This window comes from Lagopus leucura, unplaced genomic scaffold (genome assembly GCF_019238085.1).
Source record: "Lagopus leucura isolate 7727_CA_CO unplaced genomic scaffold, USGS_WTPT01 Super-Scaffold_100002, whole genome shotgun sequence".
NCBI lineage: Eukaryota > Metazoa > Chordata > Aves > Galliformes > Phasianidae > Lagopus > Lagopus leucura.
In genome coordinates, this window is record NW_024962263.1 from 42,393,601 (window position 1) to 42,406,575 (window position 12,975).

Below are 12,975 nucleotides of genomic sequence, written 5' to 3' on the forward strand. Positions count from 1 at the left end.
AATAATTGCAGTGTTATTTCTTGCTGCTAATTGAATCACATATTAATTTATTCAATGTATTGTGCATTAAAAATCTTGGAACTTGCTATAAATCCCACTGCATGAAGGAAGTAAATGCATGCACAAGAGGATTAAAAGTAACATTTAAAACACACATTAAATTAAAGACACAAATAACGGTGTTTTGCTGTTTGTTTATTTACTTTTTTTGCCTTATGCTCCAGCAAAAAAGTCCTTCAAAAATGTTTCTTTTTTGCTAGAAACTGCAGTTGCTGAGCACAGCACTGAAATTCTCTATTAAGATAAGAAATGATACACAAAACAACACAACAAAATATCAGACTGAGCAGCCCTACAGTGAAAGAGTCTGTGAGCATAGATCCTTCATTGCTATGTTCGACACTGCACTGATAATGTTAGCATGGCCAAAGGTGCTGCATTTGCTTGCATGTTCCTGTGAATTACATGGCTGTCTACTCTTAGCAGACTACTTCTACCATTGCTAATGGAAGGGTTTTCCCTCAGTCCACAGTTGTTCATTAGCCTCACTAGAAGAAGGATCAAGCTTCTACAGTCTTCCATAATTCTGAGCAAATTACATTTTAAAAACTAATCATTGATTCCTGAGATTTGACATACAATAGGAAGCACTTTAAAAGTGGCTTTGGTTGTTCTTAATTAGCTCAAGAGGCTGATTCCTTTTTTATGCTGCTATTAGAAGCATTTATCTCAACTGATTTCGACAGAGTTGCTTCTGTCTTCTCTGAGAAAAAAATCAAGTTGCATATATTGATAACAGTTCTTTCATACTGCCTCTTTATTACTAGATAAAACTTTGATGAAGGACATGCAGAGAAGATCAATATAAGAAATCACATAAGACCTAACTTCTTTGCTACTGGCTGATACTGAAAATCACAGAAATAAGCATTTGTTTTTGAAGCTCTTACTTAAGCTGATGATTAGTTTGCTGCTGGTTTTCTTGAAAGAAATACTTCACCCTTAGGAGACATACTGCTTCTTGAGTCAAGTCATTCCATGATTCCAAATATAGGGAAGTGCAAAAGGGAAACAAGTGCAGTCCATCTCATAATGATCAGCTTCATCTGGCAGCCTTTGTTTAAGGGAATAGGGTTCCACTTCCATTTCTCCCCTTGGCTGATCCTGAGACACTTCTACCGATACCCAAGTAGGTTCCGTGGGAAAAGACATGTGTATCAGGAATGGGACTAGGTGCTATGTTTGGAGTCTTCTTCCAAAGAGCTGGAGAATCTCTCCACTACTGACATCTTCACCTGCATTTTATAGCAGCCAGCTCACAGCTGCAGGGTAAACAACAAGTAATATTGAACTGGACAGTTATATACTGTCTTCGGGCTAATATAGCTCAGGATATATACACTGCTGAAAGCGAATTAAACATTTTCCTTGAGATTCACTTAGGTAGCAGTGTTTGTTTATGCAGTCATAGCTGCACATGAAGAAATGAGCAGGAGTTAAAGTGCAACTTCAATCACATATAGCAAATCCAAATTATATTAATATTTCTCCAACCTAATATCTGGCAAGTATAGATATCTAAACTTCTAGCCATCTGCCTTAATTTGTTTCTGTAAAAAGAAGAGCAAACATTTTATCAACATTTTTTTGCATGTTTTCTTCCTCTCCAGAAAAGCTCAAACACTCCAACTCTGAAGACTACAGGAGTGGATAGTTTTAGAAAATTTTACTTTTCACTCACTTAAACAGGACTATCACACTTTACTTGCTTTCTGCCAGCCATTACTAAAGCCATCCACAGTCTTGGAAATCCAAACGTTACAAAGTGGAAGTGACCATTGAGGAAAGTACTCTGGCACAAGTGAGTCGTGATGACAGGCTTAATCCCAAGTCCAGCAGAAACTTAGTTGTGTTCCTTCTTCTCCTTTAGATAGTTGAAGAGAACATCCAGTCCCCCCTCAATGATCTCAGGCAGCGGTCGGGACAGAGGGTTGTGGGAGATGTGGAGGCCTTTGTCCATTGGGTTCCATGCAATCCGGGGCAGCCTGTGCAGCAGATAGAGCTCATCGGGAAGAGTCTGTATGGAATTGTTATCTACGTTTAGCAGCTCCAGAGCTGTGATGAAGCAGAGAGACCGTGGCAGAGTGCGTATGTTATTATTCTCTATGATGAAGATTTGCAAATTGACTAGGTACTGGACGCTCTCTGCAATGTTTTCAAGCCTGTTGGACCCCAGGTGCAAGAAGTCTAAGCTCCTCAGTGCGAAAATGCAGAGGGGGATCTGCACAAAGCGATTGTTACTGAGGTTCAGTTTCTTTAAGCTTGTCAGGTCAGTGAAGCTTGAAGGCAGTTGTGAGATGCAATTGTGTGAGAGGCTCAAAACTTCCAGGTTCCTGCACAAGCTGAGCTCTGCTGGCACTTCTGTCAGGCAATTCATGTTAACAAACAAAACCTTCAGATTCCTCAGTAGTCCAATCTCCTTTGGCAGACACTTGAGGCGATTGCCACCCAGGTTTAGCACTACAAGTCGGTCTAGTTTTCCCAGTGAAGGAGAAATCGCCACCAGTTGGTTACGTGAAAGGTTCAGTTTCTGCACCTCAGGCAGTCCCCACAAGAAGTCAGGGGCACTGGTCATCCCTTTCATTATAAGGCTCAAGCTAATATAGTGCAGTCCCCGTTTCAGCAGTGACTTGGGGTCTTTCCCTGAGAGAAGAGCATCTTCCCATGCAGGCAACTTTGAACTTTTCCGCAGGAAAAGCATGCTTCTTCTTCCCTCGTTCTTTGAGTGCTTGGTTCCCATAACACCCTGGATCGCTCCTGATAGAGGAAGGGAGATTTTCTTCTCCTGCAAGTGCTACACCAACACGCAAATACCACCAAAGGTTGACAGCTTTCGGGAAAGTCAAAGCAAGGAGATAAGGAGGAGCCTGTGAAGTGCATCTCAGTCCACCGGGGCATTTTCCATAGTTGCTGAGGGAAAGTTTCACTTTTGGGGGCTTATGTTGTTCTTGGTGCACAGTCTGTAATGAAATACTTGCTCCAGACTTGTGAGCAAACCTGTTCAATTCAAACTGAATGCCATGAGGCAGCTGTCACTGTCATTTGGCCTGGGCTTTATTGGACAGATATGTATCTTCACTGCAAAAAGGTCACAAGGATGCTGTATATAACTTCCCCATGTCAGCTTTCTTGGCTATCTAGTACATACCATGGCTGCAGGACAATTAACAAGAGTGACTTCAAAAAACAAACAAGAAAACTATTGGAGAAAACAAGCAAACAAAAAAGCTAACATTTCAGTTTTTTAAAATCCAGTTTTATTTTAATGTTCCTCATTTCACTGAAATAATTACCAATCCACCAGAAAACTTTGTATTTTGCAAGAATGCAGGTAAAGAATCTTCCTGTAAGTTCTTGTTTTCTGCTTTGTTTAGAAAAAATTACCCCTTGTAACAATATCTTACCTCATGTATCATCTCTGTAATGAGTATAGGCCTCTTTCTTTGCAGAAAGGGCACCACTTTCACTGCAGCAGTGACATTTTCCAGTGGTATCTGCGCCCACTTGGATGATCAGTCACTACCCACGTTGCCAAGTGTGAGCAGTCATGTTGTGCAATATAAGGCTCAAGCTAATATAATGCAGTCCCCGTTTCAGCAGTGACTTGGGGTCTTTCCCTGAGAGAAGTGCATCTTCCCATGAAGGCAACTTTGAACTTTTCTGCCAAAATTCTGCCCAAATTACCTTGTCCTAAATGTCCTGCACATCTTTCAGTGAAGTCTGGGGGTCTGGTTCTTAAGTGCTGCAGAAAATGTAGCCACTTGAAGTCCCCTTTTTCCCGGGCAATTTTCCTGTATTTCTGAGATATCCTGGAGTACACAGGGACTATAAATTAAATAACTCAAACTATACATGACATTTAAGTCCAGGTGGAGGGACTGATGGGAGAGGAAGGAAGAAATGAAGTATAATAATACCCGACAACAGCTGAAGCTGGCTCTGATGATGAAAGGAAATTGTATTGCTACAGGAACCTGTGGTGAGTTCAAACTCAAAGGGACCCTAAAAAGGATATCCAAAGACTTCAAGCACCGTGTAAACTAGGTGAAAATTCTGGTAAACAGGACATAACTTTCAGTGTTTTTCTCTTCCAGTGATGACAAAGACACTTCGCTGCTTCCTGGCAGATCTGGTGATGTATGTATCCCCCACCACCCCACTTCAGAGGACCTCTCTTTAAAGCCCTGCAATAGATCACATGCTAAAGGACTACAAGCAAATATGCTGTTGGGAGTCATGGCCTTGTGGCAGCCTTTTTGGAATCAGTCCCCTCAGGCTTTTCCCTCTGCTGAACACTGTTGAATTCCTGTTCAGTTTTTAGGTCCCCCATAGCACCGCCTCTGCCTGAGAGGAGAAGGGACATCCATCCATGTGTCTGGAGAACAGCCAGGACCATGACAAGCACAGTTAGAGCATGCACCTTAACACGGCTGCATGGTCTAAGAACAACTGGTCCTTTAAGAGGTGGGAGGTGAAATACTGCATTCCCCGGAATAGCCTGCAAAGGGCTGAGGCCAGTTGTTGCTGTTTGGTCAGAGCACGCTGTCAGCCTGCATGGCAGCTACGGATCCCTCCCTCACAAGTTTCTTCTGCCAATATTTGTCAGTTTACAAACAGACATTGTATCAAACATCCCATCACAGCCACAACACTGACTCAGTGCTCATGTTTATCATCACCCAAACATGCTGCCTGAAGTGGTGCGGTAGACAGAGCCACAGGCCACCCTTGCGCCTTTAATAGCATGGCAGAAAATGAAGCCTAAAACATGGTCCTGCAGCTCAAGTAGGCCAAGATGCAAACATGGGAGTCCCTCATGAACCCTGACTCCGAGCTATCTGCCCAACTGTTGTTAGAAACATGCCAATTTTCAGATTTAAACAGGCAATTCCTTTGCTGTGGCAGAGGTGAAAGGAAGAAAAAAAGGCTTTCAGGGGGCTTGCACACAGTAACCTGTTTGCTTTCTTGAGATAATAAAGCTGGAAGGAGCAACCTGCTGCCATCCTGCATGGCTGGACTGTATCACAGTCCCACATGTCCAGTCAGCTATTTTTGGATGAGAGTGCCTCCACTGCATTCATTGCCTGGAGCCTTGGCATGGCCCAGCCTAGCCTCTCCCTGCAGAAATCTAGATTTCCTAACAGCCTGACTCAGCCAAAGCACTCGCTGCCCTTTCCTGGCTCTGCTCTACGCTGTCTATTTGAAACAGCCTCTGCTATGGCCTGGTGTGGGTTGGAAAGCTTTGCCAGCCTGTGGCAGGGAATATCAGAGGCTGTGCCTTTATAAAATAAAAACATTTTCTTCGGTCCAGCATCTCCTGTTCCTGCATTGCCTTACTTCTTCTGCCTGTGAGACAACAGCAGCAGAGGGGATTTTAAAAAATAGCTCCACATCTGCAGCTTACATTGTCCAGTTCCCTTCCTGCCTCTGAAAGTAATGTAACCACTGTGCGTGGGGAAAAAAATAGCCATTTCCTTTTCTTTGTTCTCCAACAGAAAAACAGGCTCGCAGAAAAACGCTTTCGGTTGTGGAGATGGGAAACTCTGAAGTAATCAAACTAAATTCCTTTCTTGCAATCAGGAGAATAAAACTATAGTGGCCTCATCTGGACATCACAGGAACTGAGAGTGTGAACAAAACAGTCCCTTACCTGTTGGTGTCCTGCTCTGTTTTTGTTCAAACAGTTTTCAGTTTTCTCTTTTCTGAGTTGCTATGGATTTCTAGGCTGGCACTTGGGAAAAAAAAAAAAAAAAAAAGTAACTCTAATGAAGCAAATGTTATTGTATCCCACTCAAAAGACATTTCAGGGAATGTCAAGTTCCAAGACATGTCAAAAGAATGAAGGACTAAGTCAAATTTAATTCCTCTTCTATTTTGGCAGCCATATACTCTGTTGAACATACTTAACAGAAGAGGCACCCCTGGACTATATACCTACCTAAGGCAAAATTCAGCTCTTAAGTATCGATTGCGTTCTCTAAATTCTCTGTACTTGTGCATCTGCCTTTGCTTCCACCTCAGGCAGTTGTAGGTGAAGGAGCTCGTCCAGCGCCAGCTTCATCCATGGTGCTGCCACTGAGCATTGCTGCTGCCTGCTGTGCTGTGCTCAGAAGGCTTGTTGAGCTGTTTTGGCCTTTTGTATGTATCTCAGCCAGCAAAATATTGCACTGTGTCAATGCAGCCTAGCAGAAAGCAGAAACAAATTCCTTCCTTGCAAGCTTGGGATTTGCCTGATGCAATTGATAATCATTTCATTGATTTAGCAAAAATGTAAGTGTCAGGGGAAAATAAACATTCCAAAACTTGCTGAGCAACTGTACAGCCTAACTAGTGTAATAAAAGAAGCTGCATGACTAGCAGTGATAAAAAAAAAGGTAAATTGACAAAAAAATGACAGGCTATATTTTCTGAAGTTCTCTGACAATACAAATGAATAGACTTTTTTTTTGAAGGAAGCAGGATTGTCAGATCTGAAAAGCACTGCAAGAAAAGTTCACAATGACATGGATTTTTAAAATCTATTATCTACTGGCTCTTCTATTTGCCTGCAGATCTGGAATTTCTAGAATAAGCTTGGGAAACATTTTCAAGCTTTTCTCTGCAACCAGTGATGAGTTGGACAATTTTTTTGATTTTAAACAAAATAAAAGTTGAGATCACCACATAATTTTTCCCATAGGATTTGAGCTCTTAATGAAGCATCCAATAGCATCAGACTGATGAAATTGTAGCCATCTTGACACAATGAATTTCAGCTTTTGATAATCTGTGCTTTCTTGCAAAACCAAATTCTGTAATTGTCTTTTGAATTGATGAAGATACAACTGATGGTTTCATCAGAATATATCTACAGTTTTCTAAATGATTTTGAAGTAAATTTCATGTTCTGTATGGAATCAAAATCCTATATAGGTCCTCCGGATCAGATTTACAAAAAAAAAAAAAAAAAAAAAAAAAAAAAAAAGAAATCATAAAATAAGGAATAGGTTAAAACTTTAAACGTAGCCTTTTCTAACATCATGGCAGGTTCGACTCACACTTCCTGAAGAGATTTTCATTTTCATCGAGTACCTAAGTGTTATTATAAACATGTGGTTAAATGATGCTGCAAGGTATATAACTCTTGCTGTGACAAGAATGCTTTGGCTAAAAAGACTTCATTTATTTCCAGTTCAACAGGAAGCAACAGTCGTACAGGGGAAATGTTCATTACTAATGCAACTGCAGCTACTAACCTCCAGTACTGCTTCTCTCTGCTGTTTCTTTTCTCAAAAGTAAGTTTTAAAATAAGTTGCAGTGCCATGAAAACTGTCAAAGACATCCTCTGGCCTTAGAAGTAAATTTTATAAGTTTTAACTACTTTGCAGTGGTTTGTTGATCTTGTAGCTATTCTGAAATAAGAAGCCAAATTTCAAAGGTAATTTGAGATTTATGAGATGTTACATAAGACAGGAACATTTCTTAAAGCAATTTCAGTTTTCCTGTTAATTTGTTTTTAATTATGGTGTTGTTACCAGCCTTTAACACCTACGAGTCCATGGAGCTCTTGAGGACTGTTTTATTAGGATCCCGGGTGAAGTTGTGGATTATCTGACCCATGAAGAATTGGACCAAAAGGTGAAAACTGCCTTTGCAAGAGCTTATTTAACAAGAGCTTTGGCAGACAGACAAAGTCTTTCTGCAGACCTCCTGACAGAAGACAAGCTCAAACTATCCATGGCATGGAATAAAAAGAGAAAGGATTTATTTTGTGCTTGTGTGGACTAGAAATGACAGGCACAATTCCTCTTGCTAGCTGCCTGCCAGCTGTGACTCTCATATTTCATGGAAGTAGAGGAAGTTTTATTTCCTTTCTTCAAAATTGCAGTAATATCTTGATGTTCCAGAATGCATAAATGACAGGCTGGTCAACTCTCATGTCTGTCGCAGCTTCCCTGTTTGAACACAAGCCAAATAGCTGGCCTGCCTGGCTATGTCTGTACAAGCAAACTACACAAAGGCAGGACATGTTCCCATGTGGTTGTGTTATCCATGTGCTCTGGGGCTCTGTCTTGTCCCATGCCCACGGGTACTCTCCCCAGCAGAACCAGGGACAGTGGGTATATATGTTTGCCATAGGTTCATAGCCACTCATCTCCAGAGTAAGAAAAGTTCAGAGCACAGACATGAGCCCACCACCATTCTGCAGAACATCAAAACCTTGTCCTGCTTTATTGACTAACCTGTACTTTAGTGTAGTGGAAATGCTAAGTCATAGCTTGAACCAGTGACTGAGCACTTTGGGGGTAAAGCAGGGCCAACCCAGAGGAGCTCATGTGCATGCAATACAGACCTCATTTAAGGGTTGGCTGTGGAGGGAAGGGTGTCTTGTTGGACATCCTGTTGTACCTGAGACTTTCTGAAGGTAAGGAGCTTATTTCCTTTATTTCTGTTGCGTTTGAGCAAGTTCTTACTTTCTGCAGCCTAGAATCTTGCTGCTCTGCTGTCATTGCTCTGCTTTCCATTGCATTGCATTCTCCAAACTGGATGAAGGAGCTTCTGATATAATTATTGTGACATCATCTCTGCTCCAGATTTCCTTTTTCACACAGCTTTTGATAGGCGTTGTGCTGTTTTATTTCTTGTGATGCATCTAAAATGTAGTACTTCTTTGAAGGTAAGAGGCCTGAATTCTCCTTGGCTAAATCTTTTCTGACCTAAGAAAGAGGTATTTGGGGCCCTGTCTGATGATGTAAATGTCCATTACATGTCTACTATGTTGGTCTTCATTTAAAAAATGCTTTAATACTTTCCTGTCTTTGTTGCTGGCTTTTTCTGTCAGCATCTGGAGTGCACTCAGTTCAGTTGCCTTTGATGTGAAACCTTCTTCACTATGAAGCATGCAGTACCCAAGGGCTACATACTGCTTCAGGATGAGGAAGTTTTGACACCTCTTCTAAAGATGTTACTGAAGTTTGCAGGGTTTTCTTAAAAGTCTGTGGGTGTGGAGAGTGTCCAAAAGTAAGCATGACTCTGCTGTCTCCTGGCAGAACTCCCAGTCCCTCCAGCAGAGACTGTTTAAGTATTTTACATTCACAGGTCACTGTAGTTACCTGTTTTTCTGGCATTTGAAAATCTATGTTATGCTCTTCATACAAAAGGCAGAGACAATTCAGTGGTTTCCAGACAAGCATGGGAGTTTAAGTATAATACTTATAATTAGAAAGAAACAGTATTTAAACTAGGCTATTCAACATTATCTAGTAAGAGTCTTACAGACCCTCCATGTTCATTCTGTCAATATGCTGATTTTGTTAGACTGTTTTCCAAACAAGTAATTATCTCCAGGCATTGTCAATGTCAATGTATATGTGTCCTGGCTCAGTGGGGCTCTGCATGCCACAGAAAAGACCAGGTGGCCAAATATTACTTGTTTCAAAGTTCATTGCTGCTGTGCCAATGTCCCTTTTTTTAATTCTACTTGCTTATGTGTATTTGAAAATGCTGTCATAAGGTCTTAAGAGGGAAAATGATATGGAAGTTCTAAATTTAGTTTAGAACTTAAATCAGACACAAAAGGATTCATTTTTTTTCATGACTGATTTTGTTTTTAAAGTAAATAAGTTGTCCATTTGACAGCACAAGTACTTTCTATCTTACTCCTTGAGAAATCTGGCAAATCAGTTCTGTAAATCGATGTGACCCTGAATGAAGGGGTTTAGATAGTTCCATCTGAGTCCATTACAGTAATGAATGCACAAAAGAACTTAGGAAATAATTCAATCAAAGCTACTGGGGAGCCTTAATCCCAGATCCATGACTCTTACACAAATTTTTCTGATATAAGAAGAAACTCTGCGTTTACCTTCATATGCCTGATAGATGATAAAACAGAATCTAATTAAAACTCCCTAAAACACATATCAGTGTCTCAGTTTGAGATTTATCAGAGACTATCAAATGAAAGGGCAGGCATCTCTCTAGACATTTGAAGACTCAATACTGACAATTAATAGCTTGACTTTTAAATTTCTGAGCTCTAACTTAAGGAAACATATTGAATGCTGAGCTTCAAAGGGCTTGAACGAACAAATAAAACTTCTAAAGCAATCAGTAAAACCATGTATCTAGGTATTATTAGTATGACAGTGATATTTGAAATCCTATGAAATAATACGGGTCACTGTATGGTCAGACAGAGACTGGTGAGACTTGAGTCAAGTTGCACTTAAGGGGAGCTGCAGGAATCACAGAGGGCATAGCCTGGAGGCAGAAGGTACAGACCAAAAGGTGAAAAAAAGCAAATGAAGGGAAACTTGCATTAAAAATGACCTTAAAAGTAACACAACAAAGCAAATCAAAGGGCAAATATGATCTTCAAGTTCCAGTGCAGGCAAGAAGAAAAAGCAGAAAGGAAGATCCACCCGTAAGGGTCATCTCTTATTTTACAGCTTCTAATGAGCAACTTTCCAGTAGAAAGAATCAAATATGAGTCTGTTCTGCATCTGAACATTACAAAAGATTAATTGTGTTGTATGACCACAGGATTTCAGCATTTATTGGACTATGGGAGCACAGGGTAATGTAGTTAATGATTCCACCTGAGGTGAAAGGACTGCACATTTGACAGCTGTGGAGGTAAGAACATGGTGAACACCAGTGCTGTGATGTGTGGACAAGTCAGCTAACAACAGGGTGAGCTTTTTAGAGAACATGGAAAATGTGTGATTTGAAAGGAAAGTGAATGACAACACCAAAATGTAGGAATGAAGTTAAACCAGAGTGTTGGTCAGGAGCAGGGGAAAGAATAGGAGTATTTTATTTTGAATCTTATCTTTCTTGTCCCAGGATTATCACAAGGAATATTTTGAAACTATAATACCAGAATGTGCATTTATCATGAAAACTTACTACTATAGAGCTCAATAAACCGATGAAACGCGTTCTGTGATATAGCTGCCTGTGGTATGTGGAGACCAGACCTGGTGACCCATATTGTTTCCTCCCTTGAAATGGTCTTAAATCTGACCCCTTCTCTTGCTGCCTTCAGCTTCTCTATGTGTGCAAAATTCAGGAGCTTTGTTTCACAGGCCACTGCATTCACATTATCTTTGGTGCTGATCTACACGTTTTCTGCCTCTCTGAATTTCACTTTAAGTTTATTGAATTTGAACAAATGCAGGCAATCAGAGGAAAATGCAATTATAACAGAGTTGCACTCAGTTGTTTTCCAAGTGATAAGCATGGGCTGGTGAGATCAGAGTAATGTGCTGGCAATGCTGGCAGAGAGTTACAGTCCGTTTCCCTCTCTTTTCCACTCTGGAAATGTTGCATTTTTCATGAGGTGATTCAGGTTTGCCAAGGCTAATGATCATTGCTAACCTATTTCATGAGCCCAGGCTGAATCTTCAGTATGTTACAAATGTCTTAATTAAGTCAGCTCAGCAATCAAAAATGAATATACATGCACAATCTTTGCTATGTATAGTTAATTAGCAGCTTGGAAATCACTGGTGCTCTGTGGGTTTACGCAGGCCCTAGTTCAGGAATACAAGTTTTGGTACCTTTGCTTTAAAAGACACTTGTGGAATAAATCAGTAGGAAAAATGTCATGGTCTTCTGTTTTTTCTGTCCTTTAAATGATGGTGCCATAATGCTGGAGTAATATTCGGTAATATGAAGTGAAAAAGTAAAGACAGTATTCCACTACTGATAAGGCAGAGTCAACATTTGCCTGCTGCCACCTGCTACTGAACTTCTCTGACTGCACTTTTTCACTGTCCTGCTCTGGAGCATGCTGTGTGTAATACAAGCAGAAAAGGGAGAAGTGCTCTTCCTTGGATGGGAACTCTGATATGGAAATACCAAGCACTGTCTGCTACCTGGCATAAATACTAATCTAGAAATAAAGCAACTCCCCCTTCCTCCAAACCCTCACTTTTTATTGTGAAGGAAGCATAAATCGTCCCTGGAAAGATTGGAGCAGAATGTCCGCTGAATTTATGATTAATAAGCATGTCAAGTTTTATAAGAGCATCCTTATGTGGACGCTGCTAATGGCCTTAACATTGCTTCCAGAATCAAAATCAAATGGTTGAGCAGACTTAGCCTCAGGAAGGCTTGTGGTGATAAGGGAACCATCAGAGTAAATAGGTGTACACATTTTTCAACCTGTCAAGTGAAAAAATCACAGATGATGATAAGTCAAGGATATGCCCTCTCGTATACGAGTTGTATTAATATTTGTGCTGAACAAGGCTGCCTCCTAAAGAAGAGGGAAGAGGAGAATGTGAGAAACAGAAAGCTGTGTGATTATCTTGTAAATTACACCCACCCAAGAACAATAATTACTCTGAATCAGCATTTATACAAGGGAAAGATCTTTCTGCTTCTCAAAGCTGATGTAAATGTGAAGCCTGTAAGAAGTGCAGGAAGAGAGAAGCATGCGGATCGGAGTTGCTGGGTAGAGCAAAACATAGACTTGCATGTTTTTTTGGGGAGGATTTCACTGGGGAGTATTAGATTCTAGAAGACACCTCAGGTTTAGGGACTGAGCCGAGCTAAAGCTGTTGTGTACGGAGAACCCCTCAGATGAATGCAGCCCTGGCAGACCCATCAGACTGGTGGTTAGTTTGCCTTTCTCTGCAGCATCTCCTGCTACTTTGTTGCAGAGGATAGGTCTGAAAGGGATGTGCACCAGGCTGGTCTCATGCAGAAGTGTGTGAAATGTGTCTTCTCTGCCTCTAACTCGTAAAATGGTGTGTACAAGTATGAATGTGGATAAGATGGAAAGTGCTGCATGTGTCACTGTTGTCTTTTAATATTGATGATCACTGATGTTTTCTGTGATCAATCTTCTGGGAAGGACAATAATCTACTAGTTTCAGCTGTTATTTCCGTCAGCCCTAACTCTCCCCAATAAATCTCATAATGTGA

The 12,975-nt window shown here is 40.8% G+C and overlaps 1 protein-coding gene across 1 annotated transcript; it reads right to left on the bottom strand.

Annotated features, from left to right (window-relative positions):
- Nucleotides 1-174: 174 nt before the first annotated feature.
- On the bottom strand, nucleotides 175-3,057 carry LRRC30 (leucine rich repeat containing 30). The gene has a single exon (XM_042869637.1). It carries the CDS (start codon nucleotides 2,798-2,800, stop codon nucleotides 1,904-1,906), a length of 897 nt encoding a protein of 298 aa, XP_042725571.1. The 5' UTR covers nucleotides 2,801-3,057; the 3' UTR covers nucleotides 175-1,903.
- Nucleotides 3,058-12,975: the final 9,918 nt, after the last annotated feature.

Excerpts from the sequence above, each read along its gene's own strand:
- LRRC30 (XM_042869637.1), bottom strand. The coding sequence starts at position 2,800 with ATGGGAACCAAGCACTCAAAGAACGAGGGAAGAAGAAGCATGCTTTTC.